Here is an 11,916-nt window from a genome sequence, read left to right on the forward strand (position 1 = left end):
GAGTTTCTCAGATTTAAGAGCATAAGTGCTATTCAGGTCCTGGATTGCTTACATTACTTTGGAGTAGTACAAAGCGCTTCTATTTAACTATATATAAAGAGGTGGGGTGGGGGGGATTAGGTTGTAGTTTAGTCTCCTACAAACCTATATGTAGCCACAAGCAAACTGTTCACCTTTTATGGTCAGAGTGTAAATATTAGTGAATGTTTCATTCAAGTGCTTTTTGGCCCCTGTGTGAGTATGCCAAAATGGGACTCAAACTGTTTATAAATCATTATAAAGGCACTGGCTAGAAAAACTAAAAGCCTAATTAAATGGTTGGATTTTCTCTGAGGAACTCCAGGAGCCATTCATTTGTTTTAACTCTGTCAAAAAAAATTAAAAACAGGTATTTTAAGTCTTTGGCCCCAATTGTGCACTCATGTTGGTGTCAATCAGAAGCAACTCATTCAAGTTTCATAGATTCATATATGTTAAGAACCATTATTGATATATGTTAAGAACCAATCTAGTCAGAATTCCTGTGTAACAGACCAGAGAACATCATGCACTAATGTCTCCATCTAGCCCATACCTCCTGTGTTATAGCAGATTTTTAGAAAGATACTCAGTCTTGATTTAAATACTTCAATCTATGTAGAAACCATCATTTCACTAGGTAAATTGTTCCAGTGGTTAATTACCTTCACTGTTAAAAATGTGCACCTTCTTTCTAGTCTGCATTCTTCATTTGTCTAGCTTCAGCTTCCAAACATTGGATCTCATTATGCCTTTTTCTGCTAGTTTAAAGAGCCTTCTCCTTTGGGAAATCTCTTCCCCTTGTAGGTACTTGTAACCCATGATGAAGTTACTTCTTAACTTTCTCTTGAATGAACTAAATAGATTGAGCTCTTACAGTGAGAGACTTAAGGGAGGCTTTCCAAACCTTGAATCATTCTTGTAGCTTTTTTCTGAATCCTCTCCAATTTTTTCAACAAGTGTAATTTACACTAATGTAAAACCAGAATCAAACCCTGGGAATGTATCCTTAGCCCCACCAGTGCCCTATAAAGTCAAGATGTGATTGAAGCTTAATGGGAGTTTTGCCTGCAAAAGGGCAGCAGGATGAGGCCTGAAGTCTAGTTTCTATCCCCTTAACCTAACAAGCAGGTTCTCAATAGTTAAAATTCTTCAGGGGCTCCTCAACAATTTATCATTTTTGCTTCTGATTATGTGTCCACTGTTCAGCACATAATTGAGAATGAATGGTATAATGGCAAAAAGGTGCTTACTGATGTGAGTAGCCCCATTTCAACTGAAGAGACTGGGTAAGTTTTGTCCCATTGCGGACAAATCATTTGCAAAGTTACATAGTTTGGAAATTGTTGCAATTTTAAGAGATTATAGAAAGCATCTCAGGCCAGTCAATGTCTATTTCTCTTATGTTCATAACATTTGTGTCAGTTCCACCTCACCTGCACCATTGTTTGAATAGGTCAGTAAGATGTATGGGCATGATTCACCTATCACTTACATCAACTTTACACCAGTTTAACTCCATTAAATTACTCCTATTGTACACTGGAGTGAGAGCAAAGTACTACTAGCCTTTCTCCATTCTATAGCACCATATGACAGAAATTTGGGACTAAAATCTGCTCTCATTTAAATGGGTGAAAATCTGGAGGAACTCCATCCACTTCCATGGAATGACTCCATATTATCACTTGTTCAACAGACATTGTACATTGGTGTGCATACAGTGCCCTGCAGGGGTTAAAATGATCTAAACCTCATAACAGAGTATATAGAAAAATGCTTCGAGGGTAGAAACTAACGCTCCTTTTCCCCAAGGTAATTTTGTACAGCCACGTTACAAAATCTTGAAGAATGGAGTTTAAATTCAAACTGACTAATCAAAGCGAATCCTGGGGGAGGGGGGCTGTCCCTAGATGTTGGTATAATCTGGGTGGAAGGGGGGGCAAACACTGTAGTTTGTGTCAACAGAGAAGTGTCAAAACCTAATGTCGGCAAGCAACCTGAACAGACGCTGGGGCAGTTTGAACAAGAAAGAAAGAAAGGAAAGAAAGAAACCCTGTATTATTACCACAACGGATTCTCCTCAGCTGACCTTCTAGACTGGGCGGGACAGCAAATGTTTGGGTAAGTATATTAGAGCTTGATTGTAATTCCAGGAAAAACAGTCACGGATTTTTTCCCCTTTTAAAGTGCCCATTTGTGTGATGTTTCAGCACAATATTTAGGATCAAGTTGGGATGCACATATACTGTCTCTGGGGACAGCCAGCAGCACCCAGGCAATGATCCTGCTTCCAATGTCCCATCTTTTCCATGCACGTTGGATACTGTATGCAGAGTGTTAAGTAGCAGACCAGCTTGCTTAGACACCATATATATATATATATATATATATATATATATATATATATATATATATATAGGGCTGGCTGCTGGGGTAACGGGGCTGCAGAAATTGCTACCTGCAGCCACACGTTTCGACCACCATGTCCTCGTATTGTTTGTAAACCACGTTGTTTCCGGAGTCTATGTAGAGGATGCTGATGGGGCTGAGTTTGGAAGGCACGCAGCAGCTGGGAGGAGTGGACTCGGGGTCCATGGAGTTCATCAGCGTCTGGATGATGGCGTGGTTGGTAGGCTCCAGGTGGGACCTCAAGGGGAAATCGCAGATCCCCTCGCAGTGGTACGCCTCGTAATCCAGAGGGGCGATTATCCAGTCATCCCAGCCCAGCTCCTTGAAATTAACATGCAGGGCCTTCCTGCTGCACCGTGTCTTTGCCTTCTTGCCCTGCCCTTTTCCCCCAGCCCGGGCGGCGATTGTGGTCCTGCGCCTCCTCCTGGGTTTAGTGGGCGTTTCCTGGCCAGGATCTGGGGGCTCCAAGAACGGGGGGCTGCCCAGGGCTTTCACCTGATCCCTGATCTCCTTGAAGAGATTCTCCTTCCTCTTGCTGTGCGAAAACGCCACCAGGAGGGCTCTCTCGTGGGGCTGGGGCTGGGGCTTGCCGAAGCCCAGCTGCTCCGGGGGCAGAGGCCTCCCGGACTGATCCGACACGATCCTCAGCATGAAGCAGAGCCGCTGGCCCGAGCCGGGTTTCTCTCTCCCGTCCCTCATGGCTTCCCACACGTCAAACACCTCCCAGCGGGGCGAGCCTGAGTCCAGAATGTCCGCAGCCCGGGAGTCCCACAGCCGGGGCGGCCGGTCTGCGCTGGGGCAGGCGGAGAGCAGCAGGTGGTGGAGGGCTCCCTGTCTGGACAGGGCTAAACTCCGGTTCGCGGGGGGCTTCCGGAGGATCCGGAGCTCAGCGCCCACCACCTCGTCCGTCTCCGGCAGGCTGGAGACATCGAAGAGGAACGTCTGGCCGGCCTCTGCCGGGGAGTCATCTGGAAGAGAGAAAGCAAAGGCAAACTGAGGCAGGGCTAGGGCGGGAGGGAGATCCTGGATGACAGAGGCAGCGGGGGTTAGCTCCAGCAAGGGCCTGCCAGGGAAATGGGGCAGGCAAACGACCCCTTGCTGCCGCAATGGCCACCCCGGCTGGGCACGGGGTGGATGGAGCCGCCTGCTTTCGAAGGAGGGTTTGCATCGTCCTTCCACGCGGCTCCTTTCCCGCGACCGCGAAGGGCCCTTCCGCGACCGCGGAGTCCTTGCGCGAGGGCGGGTTTTTTGGGAACGCCTTTAGCAATCTACCGGGCTTCCCGGGTGCTGCAGAGCCCCGGGGGAGCCCCCGGCAGCCTCGCCTCCCGAGGGTGGGACACTGGCTGTGAAACCAGCAGGCGCTGCAATCCCCACAAAAAGCCTGGAGCGAAAGCCACAATCTGTAATTCGATGCCCATTTAGCAGGTTCTCAAGGATTTAAAGTGTGTGTCCGCCCCCCCCCCCCCAAGTTAAACATTTTGAAATCTGTCAGGACAATTTAACTCATATCTACTAGCTAGAAAAAAGGCGATAACTTGAATGGTGTATTTTCCACTGAATGCATCCGATGAAGTGAGCTGTAGCTCAGGAAAGCTTATGCTCAAATAAATTGGTTAGTCTCTAAGGTGCCACAAGTCCTTCTTTTCTTTTTGCGAATACAGACTAACAGGGCTGCTACTCTGAAACCTTGAATTGTGTGTGTGTGTATCCCTTGTAAATCAGATTGAAACCCAAACTCCTGTTCCATGCCACACTTGAACGTTTACTGGGAGTAATTAAAGGACCTAGATGTGAAGAAAACAAAATTAAAAGGAAGGGGGAGAAAAAGAAGGAGATGGCAGTGAACCCCTAAGAGCTCCCCCCCCGAAATCTGATCCTCAAATGTTGCAAGTTCTGAACCTCGCCTCACGCAGCAGCCACTTGCTGGGGTAGTGAATATGGTCCTAGCAACGAGGTTAATTGTGTAAAGTATTTGCACTTTTATATCTTCTCTTAAACTGAGGACGACTGATTTCGAAACCAGTGCCCCTGGTAGCGGACAGAAAATCTGAGTATTGCTTTGATTCACCATTGGAGAGGAGGAGAACCCCTGGATCTTTTCTCCAAAGAGGGAAACCAACCCATTTTGGTGCGTTCTCTGATACCGTATTTTTTTTTCTTATCGTCATTTTAAAAACAGATTTAAAATTCCTGCGAGAGGCAGATAAGGAGAGCCCTTTGAAGCGCTCATCTGGTTTCGTTTTGCTCTGAAACTCCCAGATACTGTGCAGACTTTTCTCAGCATTAAGCGGTTTGCGCTCACAGCCCGGGACCCAGCGGCTGAGCCGCAGAAAAGTTTCCTCGATAAATATCAGATCGGAGGCTTAAAGGGTCTTTGTTGCGCGTTATACGGGGACGGCTTGTCCATTTAAGTCCGCTCGCTGAGCGTTTCAAAAGGTTGAGCCATCGGGTTTTAAGTAGAAAATCCTGATTTCCGTTTAAAAGCTGATTGCGCGGCATGGCCTATTGACATACGTATTTCAATAATAATAATAATAATTAATAATTAAGAACAGAACGATGACATTTATATTTAAGCCAAACCTCCCAATGACTTTACCCAAACAGACCCAAAACCAGGGGTGTCTATTTATGCGTATTCAAGTGCCTTCTGGTCCTATATCTACGGAAGCCTAAAATGCGTATTTTAGTTCATGTTAAATAATATTCAAGATTATATTAATATAGTTATATTTTATACATATAAATATACCAGATTGTGTCTTTTTTCCCAAGCAGAACTCACGACAATATAAATGGGAAATCAATGGCACTATCTTGTCCAGTAATAAGTAATACTAGATACACATCCTGATTACTATTTAACAGGAGCTAATGTGTACATTTGAGGCTTCCCTAAGGAGACTTGGCCCCCTCAGAATACAAGAGTTGTACAGTTTTGTATCTGTATGTCAGAATAAAACCAGGCGATTAAGCTTCTTTCATTTGACAGTTTTCATTTGACAGTCACCCTCCAGCTGATCTGTCTTCGTTAGGGAAAATTGCATTTGCTAGATGCCAGCTAAGTCCAGGCAGCGATTCCTGAGCTATCTTTAGAGATTTGCTGTGTGGAGCGCTTTAACTTGCCACGATTTTAATATATAATTAAATATATTTAATATATATATAAAATCTTTCATCCTGATCTAAATATCTTTTTACAGCCCAGATTGTCCGTTTCAAACTTCCCAGACCAGTCAAAACTGTAATTTCGTTACATCATAAATAAAAATTAAAGCGCTCTCTTTTTTATTCCAAGTGGAAGGCGTTTAGCTGCCCTACTCGGTGTTTACTGAGCCCACCCCAGGGCAATAAATTCGCTTGCGATACACCTGGGCAAAAACTGTACTGCCGTTTTGGGCGAACATCGATCATTTGACAACGCTTTCTGCGGCATTTAGCGGCCAACTTTTGTTTCCTGGGGAGCTGCTCATTCGAGCCCGAAGCATCACCGATTGCAATCGGTTGTGACTTGTCGATTTCAGTCCCCAACCACGTGGGTGCTTTGTTAAAGAGCACCCCGGCTCTGCCCCGGCACCACCCCCATGCCCCTGCCCAGGGCATGACGATTCAAACGGCTTGCCTTTCCAGCTTCAGTGTGTTACATTTGTCTCCATCTCCGCTGCGGTGACGGCAGCGGAGATTAACACAAACCAGATGACAAATGCACCAAACCCAGCAACCCAAAGGTCTGCAGAGGTCCCTGCCTTTCCGAGCTCGCCCCTGGAATCAGAGATGCCAATAAGAATAAGAATAATTAATAATCAAGGGGAAAGAGCAACAATCGGCCAGATACTCACCCACGGGCCAACTGGCCGCCCGCTGGAGAGACCGGGGGCCAGACATCCGCACACCGGGGCTGCCTGAGCGCCAGCCCCAAGCGAGGGGTGGATGGCAAAGCGGGGCGAGTCGCTGCGGGAAGGCGCTGAGCGGTCTGTGGCTGTGCGTGGTGCTGGAGGAGGTGTCCCACCCGGGAAGGCCGTGTCTGGAGCTGGGTAGCAGGTCAGTCTCGGGGTGGGGTGGGGGGGCAGCTTGCGCCTCCCTAGTTTCCTCCTTGGCTAGCCACGGGGGAGTCGGGGAGACCCTGGCCCTTTCCCCGCACAGCCCGGAGCAGGGGAGGCTGTGCCCCCTTTTACTCCCCTCCCGCGGCCCCCCGCCTTCCTCCCAGAAGGAGAGCAGCCAGACAGGGTCCCCCGGGATCTTTGACGCCTCTCCTTTCTGCCTCCGCCTCTTCCTCCGGCACACCTGCCTCCTCCAGCCCAGGAGCCGGCCACCCTGCAGTTCTCCCACTCTCCTTCCCGGGCTGGCAGCACGTCAGCGGCCCTCCCGTGTGCCCACCCCGCGACACGGCACGGTCCCTTCCCTCTAGAAGCCGTGTCCACTCGCCGGTTTACACGGATGCTCTGGGAAAGTGAGGCAGTGGGTGGATGAGGGAGAAGGGCGGAGGATTGAGTTTCTCTTCACTCCCTCCCCCCCCCAACCGATCCAGAGTGTGGACAGTGGGGGTGGGGGGCAATCGGTGGGACACAGGAAACCCTGAAATCTTTTCATTTCAATAGCTGCTTAAAGAGCCCTGCTGGTTATTCTGGAGGTTGTGTTTGAAACACCTTGCCCTGGAAATAAAGCGTGAAAGGAAACAGATCTAGGCAGGCAGATACATCTGTTAGACTCACTAGGATGAGATGGATTGGTTTAAGATTAGGGTTACATAAATGTATTAGATTAGGGTTGGTTAGATCAGGATGCCATTAGATCGCTCAGATTAGGATCAGAGAGCTCGGGATTAGCGCGCGCTATTAGACTAGGGTGAGCGATCCCAGGATTATCTCGATCTGTTAGATTGAGAGCAGAGAGCTCGGGAGTAGCTGGATCTATTAGATTCGGAGCAGAGAGCTCGGGAGTAGCTGGATCTATTAGATTCGGAGCAGAGAGCTCGGGAGTAGCTGGATCTATTAGATTCGGAGCAGAGAGCTCGGGGTTAGCTGGGTCTATTAGATTGAGAGCAGAGAGCTCGGAATTATCTGGATATATCAGATTAGGAGCAGAGAGCTCGGGAGTAGCTGGATCTATTAGATTCGGAGCAGAGAGCTCAGCAGTAGTTCGAGCTGTTAGATTAGGATTACAAGGCTTCGGATTAAATATGTGGATGAACCCGTTCCATGGCCTGACACAGCCACGTCCCTTGCCCTCCCCTCTTCTGTGAGACCTCAGATGTCCCACTGCGCACCCCCGGAGTTTCATTCGCTTGCTTGGTGAGCAGAGGAGCTGCCCCGGGTCAGGGGAGCCCGCCCTGCTCCCCCCGCTCCCCCAGGGACCCTGCCTCTGCCCGGGCCAAGCGCACAGGTGCCTGCGTCGCTGCTCCAGCTGTTCCTCCGCTACTCACCTCCGGCCGCCAGGTCCGCGAAGCCCGTGACCGTATCGGCCCGGCCCCCGCCGCTGCTGGCGGCTGCCCCCGGCGGCTCAGGGGCGGACAGGCTCCGGTAGAGGGACACCATGTACTGGTGGGGCACCACCGTGCCGTTCCGCAGAGCCCCTCCGCCGCGGCGTCCAGCCTCCCTCTGCCTCGGGAGCCTCCCCTGCGAGGAGGAGGCAGAGGCGGCGGCAAGTGGCCCTGAGCTGCCGGCTCCCGGCGAGCCCCTCACCGCAGCCGCCTCCAGCCCGTCCCGGGGGCGGCAGGCGCTCAGCACCCACAGGCAAAGGGCCGCGGCCGCCCTCAGATCCATGCTGTCAGTGGGCTCCGCTCGGCGAGGAGAGCGTTGTGCAGGGGCTTTGATGGCTTTGGAAACTCCCCGGTTGCTTTTTAACATTGTGTTAATCAGCGAGTGAGATCCGCAGCCCCTGCACAGCGCCCCCTGCCGAGCTCTCTGGGGTTAGCGCATCCCCCTCCCCTCCCCCCAACACACACGCACCTTCCAGCTCTCCTACCGCCCACCCTGCTGCTCCACAGTATATTGGCAAACGCCAAAAGGGAGACCCAAACACTGAATCATTTATTTTTCTTTTAAAATTCCTCCCCTTCCCCCCCCCCCCACCCTTTTCCTTTGGAATCCGTCGGAAATAAGGCGATTCTGTTATGCCCCGGGCTTTGCACGAATGCTAATGCTTTGTTTCCAGGTAGGCAACTTCCCCCCCCCCCCCGCCTCCCCACCACAGTTGGCATTAATCCTTAAACTAGCCAGATCCCGAAAACTCAGGAGAGTGGACTGTGCGATGAACAGACATGGGAAGAAGGGGTTTCACCCCGGCTCTGGAGAAACCCATGGTCCCCCAAAAGGGTGACACGCATTAACCAAGGGCAGGAGAAACCTAGTATTGACTTGAGTTATAAACCGTGGAGTAATTGATTTTAATCTGCTTTTAAAGTGGGTTCTTATTTTTCTTTTCGACTTTAATTCTGATGTTGGAAAAGTCTAATTTTTTTAAAAAATAAGACAATATAACTGGAGATAGAAATGTTACAATAGCAGCAAACGGGCTGAGTGTTTAGAAGAGAAGCAGAAATGTCCTATTGAAAAACCCAGCCTATGAAAGAATGGGAAATAAAGCAGCAGAAACTCTTGACAATAATCGAGTTTTTACAAACTGAAAAGCAGAGCAATGCCGTGTCCTAAATGCAGAGAGATTTGTTAGACTGCTGCGTGGCAACACAGTGTAATTCATTTCTTTTTCTTTTTCCTAATATTGGGGATTGTATAGTTGTTTAGAAACCACGCTAAACAACAGGAGAAGGGGATCATTAAAGAAGCATCTTGCCGTTTTCATTTAGCGTTAGACTTGAAACTGGCCCAAATGCAAAGTGGAGGTTGTGATTATTTAAAGTGGAGATAGTTTATCTTCGTTTCTAATTCTTTCTTGAAAGACAAAAATAAAGCAAAACAAAACTTAAGTCTGCATGAGTGTGAATGTTTTCCCTTGCACTGAGGGTTTCCTTGGTAAAATTCAGATGTTTCCTTGGATCCTGATTAAAATAACAAACTGCGATATTTACTAGGATGTTATTTCAAGTTTTCTTCAGCGGCTTTCTGGTTATGTCTGTTGCGATTTCTCAACAAATACAAAAACAAGAGCTGCAAAGATTTATTTAAGGAATGTAGGTGTTTAGCCAAACCAAACATTTTTCTCCCCCCAAACAATCGTTTATCAAGAGCATTTGTCACTAAAGTATTTAGGATTTAGAAAAAAATTACAGGTGCTTTGTCACTAAATTAAAAGCAAATTTTTATGTCAGGCAGCTAGATTTGTTCTGTACTTACAAGTAGCATGATGCAATAGAAACAGTTCCAGTGACAACCTCCTGATGAAATTATAGTCCGTGCTAAATAAAGTACAAAATCTCCTTAAAACGGGACTATTTATACACTACTTTGATTCTGCATTGCTCTTTGCGTCTCTCGCTGTGTAATTCGACAGCCACTGAGAATAATAGTCCGGGGGGGGGGGGGGGAGACTTGGTTAACTGTTTTTCTTCTGTGAGACACTTATTATAACGGGACTGCCGCGGTTTCAAAAGCGAAAGGTCACTTTAAAAAGCATCTGTCAACATCCTTCATCAGTTGGCATAATCTCTCTGGGGTTTGGATCGAAAGCTTTGTGTCGCCCCCTCCCCCTCGGTTTGTTATACTTTGTCTTGCTGTAATTTACAAAGTCAGGATAAACGGTTGATTTGGAAGTCGGGAGAAAGTGTCTTCCCGCTTCCCCCCCCCCCCCCCCATCCGTCTCTCCCGAGGTCTCCAGCTCTGCCGAGTCCTGCGAGGATGTGCCCGCCTGTTGCAATGCCAGGGTGTTCTTTGTCCAGCCCAACAGGACAGAAATGCCTCAGAGCAGTACATAGCTTTGGTTCAGTATTTCTGGATCTGCCAAGAGGATTGCATCGGCTCTTCCCTAAAGTGGAGAGGATTGTGTGTCGGTGGGGAGAGAAGTTTTGTTGTTGTTGGGGTTTTTTTTTCGGGGGGGGGGACTGCTAAAATATTGCGATGTATTAAAATCCTCCTAGCTCAGCTCAGGAAGGCGGCAGCCATCGCGGGCATTCATTGCGTTAGAACAATGTGCATTTAATACACGGCGGAACCCGTGGTTAAATCCCTGAGTAACTTCGGCGTTTAGTGTCTCCCCAGCAGGAGGTTAGAGGCTGGGCTGAGCGATCGGTGCTCTGGGTGGCCCGGGGTGCCAGGGGAAGCTCGTTTCAGTCCAAGCCCCTCCTCTGAGTGCAATCCCCGGGTGTCCGCGCCCAGCCTCGCACATGCTTTCCGCCCTCCCCCCCAAGGTGTTTTATTATCCCAGCGCTTCTGGCTTTCGGTACGATCCCACCTCCCACCTTCCAGTGCGCTCGCTCGCACTCGTGCGCCTGCCTTGGCTGGGCAGCGGGGGGCGGATCACACGCCTAACTCCGGCACAGAGAGAGCCCGGACGCCGAGGTCCGAAGGCCACGCAGGCAAATCGCGCTGTGTCGGAGTTTGGGGACGGGTGGTGGTGAGGTGGGACCCCTAGGGCTGGTTTCTGATCCAAGGAAAGCAGGGATCACAGCTCCAGGCATTCAGTCCAAGGGATTCTCTCCTGGCTCCAGAGACAACCCCTCTCCTCTAGGAGGCAGGATCCTCCTCTCTCCTTTTGCTCCCTGGGCTGCAGAGGGCGCCCAGCTAGTTCTAAGGGACCTACTTCCAGGGGGACAAAGCTGCTCCTTGTCCTTTCAGCCCCAAGGTGAGGGAGCGGCACTCACCATGGGTGGGAACTTAGCGCTTTTCCTCCATTCTTGCGAGTAACCGCCCCCCCCCCATTCAACAGTTCCCACTGCCTGATGTTAGCAAAGTTCTAAGGATCGACGTCAGAGGCTGTCTAATTGCTGGAAGGAATCACGTGAGAACTGCATGAAAACCCACCCTTCTTCAGGAAAGATCCACAGTGCAAAACCCGCACTCGGCCAAACCCAGTTAACTGATGTGTTTTGTAAAAAAAAAAAAAAAAAAAAAGGGGGGGGGGGAATGTTTCTAATCCGTTTGAAGTCTCAGGGTTAAAACAGAAACAATATTAACCCTCACTCACTGCCATTGAGTAACTTGCTCTGGCAAGGTTTATTGAGAGATTTGAGTGTTTATTTGCCTGAGTTCATCATCTGCCTTGCTGTGTTGCTGCTACGTTACAGTAGCCAAAGAATCATAGAATCTCAAGGTTGGAAGGGACCTCAGAAGGTCATCTAGTCCAACCCCCTGCTCAAAGCAGGGCCAATCCCCGATTTTTGTCCCAGATCCCTAAACAGCCGTCCTCAAGGATTGAACTCACAACGCTGGGTTTAGCAGGCCAATGCTCAAACCACAGAGCTATCCCTCCTACGTAAGAGCCGGAGACATCTCATGCTTTAACCAGGCTGTGTGGCTCATGGTTTGTTTATCATCATCATAGTAAATAAAAACAAAGGAAGCCAGCTTTGCTCTTTGTGTGTGAGGGGGTGGG

General features: G+C 49.1%; 1 protein-coding gene across 1 annotated transcript; it reads right to left on the reverse strand.

The window, feature by feature from the left end:
• Nucleotides 1-2,454: 2,454 nt before the first annotated feature.
• On the reverse strand, nt 2,455-8,199 carry GDF7 (growth differentiation factor 7). Its single transcript, XM_048845606.2, has 2 exons — nt 7,853-8,199; nt 2,455-3,398 (listed from the first exon to the last, which is right to left on the reverse strand). The coding sequence occupies exons 1-2, from the start codon at nt 8,190-8,192 to the stop codon at nt 2,476-2,478; spliced, it is 1,263 nt and encodes a 420-aa protein (XP_048701563.2). The 5' UTR covers nt 8,193-8,199; the 3' UTR covers nt 2,455-2,475.
• Between the last annotated feature and the right edge of the window lie 3,717 nt (nt 8,200-11,916).

Source organism: Caretta caretta, chromosome 3 (genome assembly GCF_965140235.1).
Source record: "Caretta caretta isolate rCarCar2 chromosome 3, rCarCar1.hap1, whole genome shotgun sequence".
In the NCBI taxonomy this organism is placed as follows: Eukaryota; Metazoa; Chordata; order Testudines; family Cheloniidae; genus Caretta; species Caretta caretta.

Excerpts from the sequence above, each read along its gene's own strand:
- GDF7 (XM_048845606.2), bottom strand. The coding sequence starts at position 8,192 with ATGGATCTGAGGGCGGCCGCGGCCCTTTGCCTGTGGGTGCTGAGCGCC. Across the intron at positions 3,399-7,852 it reads CGCGGACCTGGCGGCCGGAG|ATGACTCCCCGGCAGAGGCC; the intron begins GTGAGTAGCGGA and ends TCTCTCTTCCAG.